The following is a 17,282-nucleotide window of genomic DNA, read 5'->3' as shown; positions in this document are numbered from 1 at the left end:
AACACGTCCACATTCTATAAATATACAAATTATTAGCAATATGCAACATTCAAATTTAATTAAACTATTCTAGTTGATGCTATTATTATCTATAAATTTGTCTTAGAAAAAAAATCATAACAAAAATAAAGATAAAGTTAGTGAATAATAAAATGTAGTAAAAAATAAAGAAAAGTAGAAAACAAAAGAAAGTTGTGTATCCCACATTGGAAAAAGATGAATGAATGATCTAAACATATAGTTATAAAAGAAACTTCAACATATTTTGTCCCACAAGTGAAACAAAAAATATTCAAGGATGTCTCTATAAAAGAGAAACAACATAGAATGGTTCATAAATTCGCAAGCCCATCAAATATATATAGGCTATTAAGAATTTTTTGTATTCATTTATTTTTAAAAATTGTTTTTAAATATAAAAATCAATTTTTATAAATAAAATTTTTTTAAAAAAAATTTCGGTTGAACCGGCGGTTCCGATTTTGCATTTTGTTGAACCTAAACCGGACCGTGTGAACCGCTGAACCGTCCGGTGGTTCGGAACCGACGTGCCGGTTTCGGTTCCGGTTTATGAACCGGCGGTTAACCGCCGGTCCGGTTCGGTTTGTGCATGTCTAGTTAGTGAGAAAGAGGACTAGTTGATCAATAAAAACAAACTAAAAACACCCAATCCCGACCTATATATATTGAAATTGAGAAAAGACAACAGCATTAAATGTGGTCAACAATGTAGACAGATACTTTAAATAAATTGAATTGAAGGGGCATACTAGTAGACTAGCATTTTCAATAATTTATAAGCCAAACTATGCCTCACCATTTTGGGAATCTATGTTACAATCCTTAGAGCATCCACAACCGTGCTCTTGCCAGCGGCACGGTTGTGGGCCCGGGCGGTACTATTCATGCCTGCTCTCTGGCAAAAGCACAATACCCACAACTGTGCTCTTCCGCAAGGACGAGCACAATTAATATAAAATTCAATTAAACAAAAACATTTCCATAATATTAAAATTCATTTAAAAACCACAATAAATATTACAAATTACAAATAAAATTAAAAATTACATAATTAAAATCCTAAAAATTAAAAATTACATAATTAAAATCCTAAAAATTAAAAATTACATAATTAAACTCCTAAAAATTAAAAATTTCATAATTAAACTCATAAAAATTGAGATTTAGAGAGTTGTTTAGTATAGTGTCATTTTTTGTGTTTGAAATGAGAGTATTTATAGATGAAAGTATGAGTTTTGGGGTAAAAATAATGAAAAAAAATAAATTAAAAGTGTGGAAAAAATGGATATATTTTATTAGGAAGTGAGAAAATATTTTTTTATTAATTTTGAATTTTTCAGATTTTTTCGATTTATTAAAAAAATAATAATAATAAATGATAAATCAACGGGCCAATCAGAAGCTGCCACGTCACCACCTCGTGCTCTTGCCGCTGGCACGGACGTGCTCTTAGCTAAGAGCACCACCCTGCCAGCGGCAGGGCGCATCAACGGACGAGCTCCGTCCTTGCCAGCGGCAAGGACGGCGGTGAGCATGCTGCTCACCGCTGCGGATGGTCTTATGAGTTTTTCTAATTATATCTAATTGTTAGATATATACCTGGTCTTCTAATGTTTTACAATTATGTCCAATGACATTTTTATATTTGAAAAGTCTCAGGTGACCGTTAAATTTCCATATGAGAAGAACAAACGAGCATTGGATTTTAATATTTCAACATACTACTACTATTTTAGTGTTTCAATAAAAATGAAATTAAACGCTTATATTTGAAAATAGATTATTATTACAGTTTTCAAACCATGTTTAGGATGAATATTCTATTTTTCCAATCGTTTTAAGCTCGTTGCAGAGAATTATTATCTCTAGTTAAGGATATGATGTTAGGATGAATAAAACATGTCATTGTAAAAATATTAGTGAACGTTTCATTTTTACTGCCAAATTATGCAAAAAGTTTCGGCATGACATTTTTAATTGAAATTGAACGTTCTGTGCCTTTCTATAACTGCCCTAATGTCGAGATATTTTTTTATTAAATGCTAAAATAATGTGGATAGAATCAAATATTGACAATAACAAAAAAAACACAATAATACTATCACATATTGTGAAAGCATTAAATATAATACTAATACTTACTAGAATTTCAAGTGTGTGTACAAGTGATGCATGCATAAAATGAAATTGCACTCCACAAGTTGATTCAATTTTGGTTAATAAACACTAACATCTTATGTTTCCCACAATAGAAAGTGTTGAAACTTTTTAATTAGTCTCCACTGTGGGAAAGTAATTTAAATATACCTATGTAAAGTTGGAAAAGGACAATCCCAAATTAGGTTGTTTCACGTTATAGTGAAAAATTACAGATACACATACTATTTGTCATATTTGGTGGAAGTTCCCACCTCCCACTGTGTGAGAGTGTTTGGATCCTTCCTAAATATTTCTATTAAATAATACTCAAGTATTAAGAAAATAAAACAAAATGAAAGAGCAAATGTGAGGAAGATGACTATGTCAATGGAGATTTTTTATTTTTATTTTTCATTCTCTTAGGAATAGTGTTCATGCTAACTTTTACTGTAGAACTATTATAAAAAGTGGTATACGTATTCCACTAACTTTTTTTACTAACTTTCATTTACATTTCTTAAAACATGTGGCTAGGTTAAATGGGACTTCAATTATGGGACAAAAGGGAATAGTTAGGTTTTCGCCTCTAAATAATTTTGGTGGAAAAACTCATGAAGCCAATAAAATTTTGTGCAAGTCAAATTGAACTATTTTGTTGGAGGAGAATATTTATTTATCAAGAATACTCATAAAGTCGGTTGTCAAAAGTAAAGAGTGACAATAATAAATACTCGAGGCAACTTGCATAAATTAGGGGTTGGACTTAGTAGCTCACTATGTTGCTTTCATGAGTGTCACAATTTTGATCATGAATGTTGGGTCGTGATACCGCCGATCTCACACACGCACGAACGAGGAAATAAAGCACGCAAACGATATAACGTGGTTCGGTGATAATCCACCTACGTCCACGGAGAAGATGACCGGAATCTTATTGATGGAACTCTCAATACAAGAACTTCACACTCACAATCTATCACTCTAAGCAAACGCTAGCTAGTGCAAGAATTCTCTTCTAATTGTGTGTGTAATCTGTGTTCTGCGTCTCTCACTACTGAGCTCTATCGAGCTATTTATACAAGATGCAATCAAGAAATAAAATCCAACTAACTCTATTTCCCAAAGTTAGTTATAACCGCTGCTCGGCTAAAACCGAACTGCCATTCTTGGTTAGCAACCGAACTGCATTTCTCGGCTATCAACCGAACTGCCTTTCTCGGTTATCAACCGAACTGCCTTTCTCGGCTAGCTCAAAGCCGAGCTTTATTTCTTGATCTCTTCTCGGAGCTGCCGAGGCTCCACCACTCGATCACAACCGGACTCAAAGCCGAGCTTCATTTCCGAGCTCAGAAGCCGAGCTCCAGTAGTTTGCATGGACACACTTTCACAAATCTCCACCTTGTCCTTGCAAAACTCCATCAATATCTGGATTCCCTTCTCAATCCTTGTTACAAGCTTCAACACTCCACAATCTCAACCAACTTCAAACAATGTTTGAATTTCGAAGTTGGCAGAGATTTTGTCAACATGTCTGATGCATTTTCTTCGGTAGGAACTTTCACCACATTGATCTTTCCACTTTGAATCTCATCTCTGATGAAGTGTCTCCTCACATCTATATGCTTCGACCTCTCATGGAACATTTGATGTTTTGCTAAACATATAGCCGAGTTGCTGTCACAGTTAATCTTCACTGCTCCCAGCTTCATTCCTAAATCTTCCAAGATTCCTTGCAACCATTTTCCTTCCTTTGCAGCCTCAGTCAGAGAAATATACTCAGCTTCGGTTGTGGACAGTGCAACCACAGACTGCAAATTTGATTTCCAGCTGATTGCTGTGCCATATAGTGTGAAGATGTAACCACTCTGAGACTTTCTGTTGTCTAAGTTAGCCGCATAATCCGAGTCACAGAATCCTTCTAGGACTTCCCTCTCCTCAGACCAAACTCCACCACCAAACTTCAAGCCAACCATGACAGACCCTTTCAGATATTTCAGAATCCACTTTAGTGCTGCCCAGTGATCCCTACCTGGATCAGCCATATATCTGCTTGCAACGCTTATGGCATGAGCCACATCCGGCCTTGTACATATCATCAAGTACATCACACTTCCCACTATATTTGCATAGGGTATCCTGCTCATCTCTTCTCTATCTTCAGCTGTCTTTGGCATCTGTTCTTTACTGAGTTTGAAGCAGCTAGCCAATGGAGTGGATACTGACTTTTCACTCCTTACCTGGTATTTTTCTACCACCTTTCTGATATAATCAGCCTGAACCAATTTCAGTTCTTTCTTCTTTCTGTTCCTGACAATATCCATACCCAAGATTCTCTTGGCTTCCCCAAGATCTTTCATATCAAATCTCTGCTTCAACTCCTCCTTGACAGACAGCAGCTCACTTTTGCTTGATCCTGCCAGCAGAATATCATCCACATACAGCAGTAGATAGGCCAGTATTAGATTTCCACTTCTCTTGACATACACGCAGCTATCAAAACTGGATCTCTCAAATGCCATCAATTCCATCTGCTCATGAAACTTCTTGTTCCACTGCCGGCTGCTTTGCTTGAGCCCATATAGGCTTTTCTTTAACAAGCAAACTTTCTTTTCTTCTCCCGGCTTCTCAAAACCCTTAGGCTGCATCATATAGATCGTTTCCTCTAGATCTCCATGCAAAAATGCTGTCTTCACATCAAGTTGATGCAGCTCCCAGTTGAAATGAGCAGTCATGGCCAATAAGATCCGAATGGAAGTGTGCTTCACCACTGGAGAGAACACCTCTGTGTAGTCAATACCCTCTACTTGTGTGAATCCTCTAGCAACCAGCCTTGCCTTAAACCGTATGCTTTCAACTTCCCCCACCTCTACTTTCTTCTTAAACAGCCATTTGCAACTGATCAGCTTCTGAGTCCCTGGATCAGTCACCAAAATCCAAGTCCCATTTTTCAGCAAGGACTCTATTTCTTCTTCCATGGCCTTGATCCATTTCTGACTTTCCTTGCAACTCATGGCTTCTTCATAGGTTGAGGGTTCTGAAAACATGAGTACTTCTGCTACACATAGAGCAAAGAAGCTCATGTCATAATCTGAGAATCTGCTAGGTAGGCCTGCATTTCTTCTTGGATTTCTTCTGGCCCTTTGAGCTGCAGCAGCCTGCTGCACTGGTGACTCCTGCTCACCTGTGTTCTGAGTATGTTGAGAGCTAGTTGCTCCACCTTCTTCTTGATTTCCTGTGATCACAACATCCTCATCAGTGTCTGTTCCAGCAGATTCTCCACCAAACTCAAGGTTTTGCATTTCAGAGCTACTGCCACCACCAGAGGGCTTCCCATCATCTTTAAATGGCATCTCCTCTTCATTGAATGTCACATCTCTGCTCACAATGATATTTCTGCCTTCTCTATCCAAATTCCACAATCTGTATCCTTTTACCCCATCTTGGTATCCCAACAACACACATTTCTTTGCCCTTGGCTCCAATTTACTCTGCTTAATGTGTGCATAAGCAGCACACCCAAACACCTTCAAGGCTGAGTAATCACCTAGGCTTCCATACCATCTTTGATCTGGGGTCTCATTGGATATAGCAGATGATGGACACTTATTGATCAGATTAGCTGCAGTAGAGACAGCCTCTGCCCAGAATCTCTTTGGCATTCCAGAGTAGAATAGCATGCACCTCACCCTTTCTAGCAATGTCCTATTCATTCTTTCTGCCAGCCCGTTCTGTTGAGGATTTCTTGGCACGGTCCTATGCCTTCTTATCCCTTTCACCTTACAGAAACTATCAAACTCCGCAGACAGAAACTCCATGCCATTATCAGTCCTTAGATATTTAAGCACTGAGCCCTTTTCATTCTCATATCTAGCATGCCATTCTCTAAATTTTTCAAAAGCTTGGGACTTCTCTCTTAGAATGTAAATCCACACTTTTCTTGAGTAATCATCTATGATGGAGATGAAATACTTACCTCCACCTATGGATTCAGTTTGGGATGGCCCCCACAAGTCACTGTGGGCATACACAAATGGGGCTGATGAAGTGTGTTTCCCACCAGAAAATGGCAGCTTCTTTGCCTTTCCTAGAATGCAAGATTCACATTTCTTTAGGCTGTCTGATGCACTTAACTTCATCACTCCTTGTTTAGCCAGCTCTCTTATGCCTTTCTCACCCACATGTCCAAGCCTGGCATGCCATAGATGCAGGTCTTCTGTCTGGGCAAGATTCACAGCATCAACCACGGTTTCACCCAGCAAATAGTATAGGCTGTTCTTTCTCTGGGCCTCCATCACAATTCTGGTGCCTTTTGTTACTGTGAGGATCCCATCACCAGAGTTGAATCTGCACCCTTTTGACTCTAGCATTCCAAGAGATATTAAATTTCTCTTGATTTGAGGAATGAATCTGACTTCTGTGAGAGTCTTCATACTCCCATCCTTCATCCTCAATCTGATGTTCCCAATGCCCTTGACATTGCACACTTGATCATTTCCTAGCATCACTGATCCTTCCCAAGCTGATAATTCTTGGAACCAAGATTTGTGTGAGCAAATGTGGAAGGAGCACCCTGAATCCATGATCCAGCATTCTTCAATCTTGGCCCCTGAGTGGATATTCAAAGCTTCATTATCTTCAACATCCTGAGCCAGATCAGCAGTCTCTATGTTCCCAGCCTTTTCTTGCTCTTGTTTCCTCTTCCAAGCAAAACAATGCTTCTTTAAATGGCCCGGTTTCTTACAGTAGTGACAGCTTCTCTTCTCCTTCCATACTCCACCTTCTTCCTTCTTCTGGAACTTCTTCTTGGAACCCCTTTTATTCTGATTATTTTTCACATGCAGACTCTCAGCTACTGGATCAGTTTGTTTGTTATTAGCCTTCTGCGATTCCTTCATCTTCAATGCAGAATGAATCTCTTCATAGGTGACCTTGGTTTCTCTTCCAAGAAGCACTGCATCCTTGAAGTGCTCATAACTTTTAGGCAGGGAATTGAGCAACATCAATGCCTTATCCTCATCTTTAATGACCTCATCGATATTCTCAAGATCATCTATGCATTTCCCAAACTCCTCGAGCTGTTCAGAAATGCTCTTCCCATCTGAAAACTTGAAAGCAAGAAGCCTTTGCTTCAAATGTAACCGGTTCGCCAGAGACTTGGTCATGTACAATGACTCAAGTTTCCCCCATACTCCTGCAGCCGTCTCCTCCTTGGAAACTTCCCTTAGCACCCTGTCCGTGAGGTTCAAGATCAGGGTGCTATAAGCCTTATACTGCATATCTTGAAGCCTTTGCTTCTCCTTTTCATCAGCATCAGGTTTGCCTTCTTTAGCGTCACCTTCATTCTTCAAGATATCCCATAGGCCTTGCTGCATCAAGATGGCCTTCATCTTCAGCCTCCACAGCCCAAAATCGTTTCTCCCGGTGAACTTTTCCACCTCGAACTTGGCTGTAGACATTTCTCAAAACGAGCGGTGGGCAATCGCCAAGATCAGCTTATACAACGGAACCTCTAGACACGAACTCACCCAGAAACCAATCAATCGGCAAATCGTGGAAGTCTTCCCACAGACGGCGCCACTTGTTGGGTCGTGATACCGCCGATCTCACACACGCACGAACGAGGAAATAAAGCACGCAAACGATATAACGTGGTTCGGTGATAATCCACCTACGTCCACGGAGAAGATGACCGGAATCTTATTGATGGAACTCTCAATACAAGAACTTCACACTCACAATCTATCACTCTAAGCAAACGCTAGCTAGTGCAAGAATTCTCTTCTAATTGTGTGTGTAATCTGTGTTCTGCGTCTCTCACTACTGAGCTCTATCGAGCTATTTATACAAGATGCAATCAAGAAATAAAATCCAACTAACTCTATTTCCCAAAGTTAGTTATAACCGCTGCTCGGCTAAAACCGAACTGCCATTCTTGGTTAGCAACCGAACTGCATTTCTCGGCTATCAACCGAACTGCCTTTCTCGGTTATCAACCGAACTGCCTTTCTCGGCTAGCTCAAAGCCGAGCTTTATTTCTTGATCTCTTCTCGGAGCTGCCGAGGCTCCACCACTCGATCACAACCGGACTCAAAGCCGAGCTTCATTTCCGAGCTCAGAAGCCGAGCTCCAGTAGTTTGCATGGACACACTTTCACAATGAAGTATCAAGAAAACATCCTATATATCGAATGTTCACTATTTGGTAGATGCATCCATCAATTAATAGTCGCATGGATTAAAATTCTTGTGAAGAAAAGTGGCTTGTGGGATCACATTAATTGAAAATTTATGGTCCTCAATATTTCCAGGAATTTTCTTTGATCTTTCTTCATAATCTCCTAAAATTCAACATTTTCAACGAAAGAAAAGTTGCTAGCTGGATGCTTTGTAATAAGTTGGGCAACCTAATCATGTGTGTGCTGGTATAAAATAGAACATCCCTTTAGATTGTGAACTCATTAGTCATATAAAAAATTCAAGCAAATGCAACTATGATATAATATTATACGTGTGTGTGTGTGTGTATGTGTGTGATTATTTAAATTTATTTTTTTATGTACACATAAGCATGTGATTTGGACATGGAGTCAATGACTAATATTCCAGTTCGTAAGGTTAAATAAACTTATGCTCAATTAACTTCAACATTCAATAAGAAATGTATTAGTCAATGAACTTTTGTATATGAATCAACAGTTTGGTTTTGGTATAGCTTTATAAGTTATCACATTCACAATTATATATCCATAGTAGTAGTATTCTATGGGGTGTTCGGTTTGCAAGATTGTATCTCGGGATTAAATATGTAGTGTGTTTGGTTCATGAGATTTAATCTCACAACTCAATCCTGGATGAATAATCATGGGATAATTAGTCATAGCTAACCTCCTATAACTAAAATAATCTCACAACTCAATCATAAATTAGTATCTTAGTATTATTAACACCACCTATATATATAACATCTCATTATTGGAATAAGATTATGCACACACTTAATAATAAGCACATCAATCTCGAAAACATTAGGAGCATTTAGATTTGTAGACCTAATATATCAAGTATGTTTATGAACACCGGACGTTGGAATAAAGAAAAGAATAAGAATCTAAAGGAGATTAAGTGAAAAAACAAGAAAAGAATCAATAATATACCTTCCACAGCTAGAGTCTAGTTAATTAATAAATAAATAAATAACCGGGACTTAAATTTGTATTTTAGTTATACTCCGAATTTATCATAGAAATCACTAGTTCCATTAATATAATTTGGTTTTATTTAGATACCAAACCGCCTTTTCTTTTACTATATTTACCATGCTCCATAATTGAAACTCTGTTTCTTATTACCCCTATTTCTTGCCTTAGATTTGTTCCAAATCAAGAATTTATTATTATCATGAAGAATACCATGTCAAAAAAACTGAAATTTTAAAAAATCAAACACCATAATTTTAGAACGTTATTGTTCAAAAAGATAGTTTTTTGATTGATTATTCCAAAAAATATATTACTCCATACTCCATATTCAAAAACTTGAATAAATATAATCACATACAACTGCCTACGGACAAAATACAAATACAGAGATCAATAACTAAAAGATCCACATGTCCTCAAAAAAGGAATATGAAAAACGTTCAAAAATGTCTTTGAAGCTTACATTAACACATTTCAGTAGAGATTTTCAAATAAATATTCAACATGAATCCATAAAAAAAAAACCCAATACAACGACAAAAATTATATATAAATAAATAATATATTTCAAGATTCAATAGGGAGACCAAAACCATTCAATAAGGAGACCAGATCAAGCAGTCGACAAGTTCAAAGACATTCTAACTTTAATCACTCTCCAAGGAAAACTAATAAATAACTTTTCACCTAAAGAAGAGAAAATTGGAGGGGAAAAGGAAAGATGTTTGTAAATACACGAGCATAAGGTTGACGCGGAACGCACATGAAAGATTCCCACACAAAACGTAGCTCGAGAGTAAATCAAGCAGCTGGGATGATGAACAACTACTGTGGCTTGCACTCCGGGGGCCTCTCCCCTTGGGGACCCTCGCCAGCCGGTGCCCTTCCAGTTTTCTAAACACATCGGATCAGTAAAATAATCAGCTTGCAAGCAGAAGAAATATAATTAAGCAGATTGTAATCATCTCAGAAGTAATGCTTTGCCTAAATAATCAGATTGTATGAATGTGTGAATTATCTGACCTTTTTACTGGTCTTGGTTTCTTCTTCATCGTCCTCATCATCATCGTCCTCGTCCTCGTCTTCCTCATCATCTTCATCAATATCATCTTCATGGTCATCAATATCCCCATACTCATCCTGTGCAGCCTCTCCCGTGAACCATGATACAGCATGAGGAATAATTTTGTCGCGGATAGTAGACCTACAATAGAAGAATTCCAGGAATACATAAGAATCAATTCACAAATTAGGCTCTAGAAACATAATCTTCACAACTTTCTAGACAAGTCACCATAGGTAGTTGGGCAAAAAAGTTTAACCAATTATCCTAACTAAGAAATTCATTTAACTCACCCAATGTCATAATCATGTTCCATCAGATTTTGGAGCTCTTCAGCCTGACAAAAAAAAAGTTGTCGTGATTTGAAGAATAAAACAGCACAGACAGTGAGATAGTGATTCAGTAACAGGAAAGTGCATTCTTACAGCATCTTCATCAATATCATCATCATCATCGGGAACCTGTGGAGGACTGAAGAAGTTAAAGAAGCTTTCACATTGTTCCGTTTTTGTGATCGGCTTCGTATTTTTGGATCCTTTCTTTGGTTTCTTCTTAAGAATCTTTTGGGTCAGACATTTTCCTGGAAGCCACTCAATCTCCGTCCTAAAACATGTAATCTCAGATAAGAGTTTCGAACATTTTTAACAGATAAATATATTTGAAATATGAATAAAGGTTTACCCAATTGCTTTCTCCAAGATAGGTTCATCTTCGTCAATCATATGGTAAGTTTTTGTCAGAACAGCATTCTTGAAGTATGGATTGGCAGTGTCAAAATAGAACTCTAGCTTGAAGCCCTTCGGATTCTCTATTCTAAACCATTTAATATCTTTGAGGAATTTAAGAGCTCCCTCGTCACGCTCAGAAATCTGTGCACAATTAACATGAAAATTATAATCAAGAAAATTGGAGAACAAATCCCAATAACAAAAGAAAGAAAAAGATCCATTATTTAACAAACCTCTTCAGCAAGCACTTCATTATTTTTCATTGCAGTAAGCCAAAAATCAGGAACACCCTTCTCTGCATATTATTAAAAGTTTGAGCACATATTTCAATTTTGAGAAAATAGAGATATTGGAAATATACACTTACCCTCTTGGTCTGACTTCTCAGTTTCACCACCTTCAACTTCAACGTCGCCATTAACAATTTCAAATCTCTACAAATAGTTAACGTTAATGAGTGTCAAAACAAAAAAAAAATGTCTTGTAGTCAAGAAAATTATGTTATCATTCACACACACCTTTGTGTAAAGAGGTTGATACAGCTTCTGGTACTTTGCTTCAAGTACTGCTCTCTCTTCGAAAAATTTTGACTCCAATTCATCATGTTGTGCCTGTAAACATAATCAGACATTCAACTTTATCATAAAAGTCATTGAAAAATTGACTCCAATTCATGTCAAAAAATTCACTCAACACAGAAAACTTATTCAACAATGACTTCAAAGTTTAAAAGTAATGATCAAAGTTGCATATACAAAAATAAAACAAAATAGAGGTCTGCAATAGATAAAATGTTAACCATAAACCCAACTAGCAGATATACATATAAGATATATATAGAATCTTTTTGGTTTTCAGAGAGATAGTAAAACAGTAGTAACTCAGCATAGTTATCCAATCTTAATAATAACCAGTTAACCAATTACATCATTAAATTATCAAATAAACTTGCAAAATTTCCACTAGTAATCTGAAATCAGCATTAAATTCAGAAACATACCTGAATATCCCTAAGTGTGTCGACGCGTTTCCTCACATCAGGGGAAAGATTCTCGAGCACATCGGAGTGCTTGCCAGTAAGATCCTGAAGCTTATCCTTCAAACACAAAACAACAACAAAATCAACAAATAAAAAACAAGCTTAGCCACAATTAACAACAGATATAAAGCAGCCAACCTTTAAGGCATTAACAAGGCCAGCTCTATCCTCCGCGTTCAATGCTACAGCACATAAACATAAAATAAACATTGAATTAAAAAAATATATAAATCAAATAAATTAAAATTGAAAGTAGGGCTTAGACTCACCGGAGCCGAGATCAGCGACGTTAAAGCTGTCCTTGTTGTTGCTGCCCATTGCCGCCGACCAAAACCCTAGCTCGGAAGCAAAAAACCTAAAAACGGCGGGCACGAGAATATGCTGATTAGAGAGATAAAAGAGGGAGAGTGAAAGAGATGATTGTATTTGTAGAGAGCAGCTGAATATCAAGGTGTCAAGGCCGTGTTTGGGGTTTCAAATTGTTTTTTTGGGATGTTTACTACTAACATAACAAGGCCCCTACCCATATATATACTCCTAGTTAATACAATCATATTTTATGTAAAAGTAAATGAATAAAGTATATGTTACATCGAGTTAATATATTGGGTAGCCAAGGTGGGATAATTTTAGGAGAGAGTAAAATGTTTGAAATTTAAAAATTCGATTCGAACCAAATTAAAATTTATAATTTGATTTGGATTTTTGGTTTGGTATGATATGAAACGATTTTTAAAAATTTAAAATTAAAATTTATAATTTGATTTGGATTTTTGGTTTGGTATGATATGAAACGATTTTTAAAAGTTTATGATGTTTGGAATGGATGGAATATTTAAAATAAGAAGTAATCCAAAATTAATATTATGTATATTACAAAAATATTATAATTATAAAAGAAATATAAAAGCTTGTGTTGAACAATTATAATGGCATTTGTTTACATTTTTGGACTTTTTTAGTTTAGGATTTTTGGAATCGGATTTTCAAATTTATATAATGTCTGCAGCCAAAGGTCTCTATTTCAATTCCTCCATGGCGCCATTTTTAAATTTATATTCATTTAACCATTTAAAAAAAAATAGGGATAGGGTTGCCTTCAATTTGCTCATATTAATAAAGTTTTTTTTTTTGTAGTAAAATCTTTCATAAATGATTACTTAAATATTTAACCAACACTCCAATCATTCGAGACCATAACTTTTTTTTAGTGCGTGAAAAACATGAATAAGTTGGACATTAAGAGAGTAATATTTATTACTAGTAATGAATTTATATAGTTATTATAAATTACTAATTTCAACATCACAAATTTACCATTAATGCGTACGAATAAATATTAAATAGTTTATCACACAAAATAATTATGATCAATACTTTATAATTTTACGCTCTTTTTCCGTTTTCTTAGTATTTCATCATGAAATAAACTCAATAGTTATTAAAACTATACAATTCGATTAAATTCACACATGCATATTGCTGATGGGCAAAGAAAATATTCACAAGGCCAAAAAAAAGAAGATAGATATGCTAATGTTCAAAAATGCATAAATTATTGTAGATGTTTCAGATGAGATTTCATATTATATTCAAAACCCAAAAAAATTCCTCAAATCGACTACAAAATTGTAAATAAATATATTTAAAGATTCAATAGGGAGAGACCATAACCACCAGCAAAGACATTTCTAACATAAATAACTCTCCAATGAAAACTAAAATGAAATAAGTAACATCTAAACGAAAAAGAAAATTGAAGGGGAAATATAAAGTTTCGTAAATACACGAATATATGGCCGACTCAGAACACGCACGAAAGATTCCCACACAAAATGGAGCTCGAGAGTAAAAGTAGCTGGGATGATCAACAACTACTGTTGCTTGCACTCCGGAGGCCTCTCGCCCTGCTGACCCTCAGCAGCCGGTGCCCTTCCACTTTTCTACGCACATCAAGATCAGTAAAATAATCAGCTTGCAAGCAAAGGAAATACGGTGAGCAGATTGAACTACTCCTTGTGGAGTAGAAATCACATTCGGCGAGGTCATGCTATGCCAAAAAAATAAGTTAAACGGTAATCTGTTAGAATTTATGAATCAATTAACCTTTTTCCTGGTCTTGGTTTCTTCTTCAGCATCCTCATCATCATCATCATCATCCTCGTCTTCTTCATCATCCTCATCTTCCTCATCATCTTCTTCAATATCATCTTCATCGCCATCCATATCCCCGTACTCATCCTGTGCAGCCTCTCCCGTGAACCATGACACCGCATGAGGAATAATTTTGTCGCGGATAGTAGACCTACAATAGGAGGATTCAGGAATATAGATCACTTCATGCATTGCTAGACTCAAATTAAGCTTCTTGATCAAAATCAAACATGTCATTTTTTCATTAGGCTCTAGCAAACATAATCTAGGGTTTCATTAGTTGGGCAAAAATGTTTCATCATCAATCCCAACTAAGCAATTCATTCAACTCACTCACCCAATGTCATAATCCTGCTCCATCAAACTTTGGAGCTCTTCAGCCTGGAAAAAATACAGTTATTAAGATTTTGAAGAATAGAACAGCAAGAACTAGAGATTCAAGATTCAGTAGTAGGAAAGTGTATTCTTACTGCTTCTTCATCAATATCATCATCGTCATCAGGAACCTGTGGAGGACTGAAGAAGTTAAAGAAGCTTTCACATTGTTCAGTTTTAGTGATCGGTTTGGTATTTTTGGATCCTTTCTTTGGTTTCTTCTTAAGAATCTTTTGGGTCAGACATTTTCCTGGAAGCCACTCAATCTCCGTCCTAAAAATGTAATCTCAGATAAGAGTTTGGAACATTTTTAACAGATAAATATATTTGAAATATGAATAAAGGTTTACCCAATTGCTTTCTCCAAGATAGGTTCATCTTCGTCAATCATATGGTAAGTTTTTGTCAGAACAGCATTCTTGAAGTATGGATTGGCAGTGTCAAAATAGAACTCTAGCTTGAAGCCCTTCGGATTCTCTATTCTAAACCATTTAATATCTTTGAGGAATTTAAGAGCTCCCTCGTCACGCTCAGAAATCTGTGCACAATTAACATGAGAATTATAATCAAGAAAATTGGAGAACAAATCCCAATAACAAAAGAAAGAAAAAGATCCATTATTTAACAAACCTCTTCAGCAAGCACTTCATTATTTTTCATTGCAGTAAGCCAAAAATCAGGAACACCCTTCTCTGCATATTATAAAAAGTTTGAGCAAATATTTCGATTTCGAGAATATAGAGATATTGAAAAAATAAACTTACCCTCTTGGTCTGACTTCTCAGTCGCACCACCTTCAACTTCAACTTCAACATCACCATTAACAATTTCAAACCTCTACATGTAGTTAACATTAATGAGTGTCGAAACAAAAAAAAGTATCTTTAAATCGAGATAGTTATGTTACCATTCACACACACCTTTGTATAAAGAGGCTGATACAACTTCTGGTATTTTGCTTCAAGTATTGCTCTCTCTTCGAAAAATTTTGACTCCAATTCATCATGTTGAGTCTGTAAACATATGCAAACATGTGAAGACATTATAGAATATTCATTCAACACAAGCATCAAAAGGGCATTATAACAAGTAAAGCAAATCATCAAAGTCCCATGTATAAAAGAAGAGAGAATGTTTTTTTACAAAATCGAGGTCCGCATTAGATAAACATAAAGCCAACAAAAGAAGATACAAATCACTGCAGAGATGAACAACTCCACAAAGGTTTTAAACATGCGTCAAATCTTTTTAGTCATTCACCCAACAAGTAAGCAAATGAAAATCCTCCTATAGATGAATCTATGAACCTCACTCTCTCTCTCAGATGAACAGTCAGCATTAGATAAACGTAAAGCCAAAAAAAGAAGATATAAATCACTGCAGAGATGAACACAGGTTTTAAACATGCATCAAATCTTTTCAGCAGTCACTCACCCAACAAGTAAGCATATGAAAAATTTCCTACTTATGAATCTATGAAGCTCTCTCTCTTTCTCTGATGAACCAAGAAGCCATTAACATACACAGACTTCACTCTCTCTCTCCACAGTCTTTCAATCTCCCCATATGCATCAATTAATAAAATTATACATAAACAGGTAAAATTCACACTTGTCATCTAAAAACAGCACTTATACAGAAACATGGCTAGAAACATGCCTGGATATCCCTGAGTGAGTCGACACGTTTCCTCACGTCAGGGGAAAGATTCTCGAGCATGTCGGAGTGCTGACCAGCTAGATCCTGGAGCTTGTTCTGCAAACACAAACAAACCCAAATTGACGCAAGTTACTCCCAAAAACACATTAGAAATCAGAAAAATAAATCATACAATAATTAAAATCAACAAGCGATTAGCAATAATTAGATTAACAATAATTAGCTCAGAGAGGGCAAACCAACCAACCAACCTTTAGAGCGTGAACAAGGTCAGCCTTATTCTCGGCGTTCAATGCTACACATAAATTAAAAAAATGAATTAAAATCAAATTCGCAATCACTCGAATTTAAATTGTAAGTAGGGCTTGGACTTACCGGAACCGAGATCGGCGACGTTGAGGCTGTCCTTGTTGCTGCTGCCCATTGTAGTGAGACAAAAACCCTAGCTCGGAAGCAAAAACCCTAGAAACGGCGGGTGCGAGAATATGATGATAGGAGGAGAGATGGAGAGAGAGATGGTGAGAGATGGGTGTTGTTAAGTTTTTACGGTATTTATAATAAGGTATCAAGGCCTTGTTTGTTTGTTTTTTTGGGTTTTTCAATTTAAGGTTGCCGGTTTTGTGTCGCACTACTTTAATTTATTTTGACCACCAAACTGTTTGGACTAACAAAACATGGCCCATAACATTATTTAAATTTTGACACTCATTATAATTTTCTGAATTTAGGCCATAGGTTTATATTTTGTGTAAAATGAAAAAAATAAAAGGCTCAATGGTGCTACTCATTGTTAGAGATCTATCATTGTAGCCAATCAATATATTTATTTTAGGGTAATATCACTAATTGATAAACTTTTACACATTTGTATATTTGTATCACAAGCACTATAGCAATTAATAAATC

At 36.2% G+C, this 17,282-nt stretch overlaps 2 protein-coding genes across 2 annotated transcripts; both read right to left on the bottom strand.

Annotated features, from left to right (window-relative positions):
- Window positions 1-9,887: 9,887 nt before the first annotated feature.
- LOC121800040 (nucleosome assembly protein 1;2-like) lies at window positions 9,888-12,672 on the bottom strand. The gene is made up of 11 exons (XM_042199593.1): window positions 12,458-12,672; window positions 12,327-12,370; window positions 12,150-12,245; window positions 11,668-11,760; window positions 11,517-11,583; window positions 11,383-11,444; window positions 11,103-11,290; window positions 10,847-11,024; window positions 10,715-10,758; window positions 10,382-10,562; window positions 9,888-10,252 (listed from the first exon to the last, which is right to left on the bottom strand). The coding sequence occupies exons 1-11, from the start codon at window positions 12,504-12,506 to the stop codon at window positions 10,184-10,186; spliced, it is 1,071 nt and encodes a 356-aa protein (XP_042055527.1). The 5' UTR covers window positions 12,507-12,672; the 3' UTR covers window positions 9,888-10,183.
- Window positions 12,673-13,735: 1,063 nt separating this feature from the next.
- LOC121801315 (nucleosome assembly protein 1;2-like) lies at window positions 13,736-16,910 on the bottom strand. Its single transcript, XM_042200785.1, has 11 exons — window positions 16,752-16,910; window positions 16,628-16,671; window positions 16,377-16,472; window positions 15,638-15,730; window positions 15,482-15,554; window positions 15,348-15,409; window positions 15,068-15,255; window positions 14,813-14,990; window positions 14,680-14,723; window positions 14,295-14,493; window positions 13,736-14,131 (listed from the first exon to the last, which is right to left on the bottom strand). The coding sequence occupies exons 1-11, from the start codon at window positions 16,798-16,800 to the stop codon at window positions 14,063-14,065; spliced, it is 1,095 nt and encodes a 364-aa protein (XP_042056719.1). The 5' UTR covers window positions 16,801-16,910; the 3' UTR covers window positions 13,736-14,062.
- Between the last annotated feature and the right edge of the window lie 372 nt (window positions 16,911-17,282).

The sequence above is a fragment of the Salvia splendens genome, chromosome 4, assembly GCF_004379255.2.
Source record: "Salvia splendens isolate huo1 chromosome 4, SspV2, whole genome shotgun sequence".
Lineage (NCBI taxonomy): Eukaryota > Viridiplantae > Streptophyta > Magnoliopsida > Lamiales > Lamiaceae > Salvia > Salvia splendens.
Note: the sequence above shows the minus strand (reverse complement) of the source record. Positions and strands in the feature narration are given on the sequence as shown.

Excerpts from the sequence above, each read along its gene's own strand:
- LOC121800040 (XM_042199593.1), bottom strand. The coding sequence starts at position 12,506 with ATGGGCAGCAACAACAAGGACAGCTTTAACGTCGCTGATCTCGGCTCC. Across the intron at positions 11,761-12,149 it reads ACACACTTAGGGATATTCAG|GCACAACATGATGAATTGGA; the intron begins GTATGTTTCTGA and ends TTATGTTTACAG. Across the intron at positions 10,563-10,714 it reads GAACATGATTATGACATTGG|GTCTACTATCCGCGACAAAA; the intron begins GTGAGTTAAATG and ends CTTCTATTGTAG.
- LOC121801315 (XM_042200785.1), bottom strand. The coding sequence starts at position 16,800 with ATGGGCAGCAGCAACAAGGACAGCCTCAACGTCGCCGATCTCGGTTCC. Across the intron at positions 16,672-16,751 it reads CGTCGCCGATCTCGGTTCCG|CATTGAACGCCGAGAATAAG; the intron begins GTAAGTCCAAGC and ends ATTTATGTGTAG. Across the intron at positions 15,555-15,637 it reads ATCAGCCTCTTTATACAAAG|AGGTTTGAAATTGTTAATGG; the intron begins GTGTGTGTGAAT and ends AACTACATGTAG.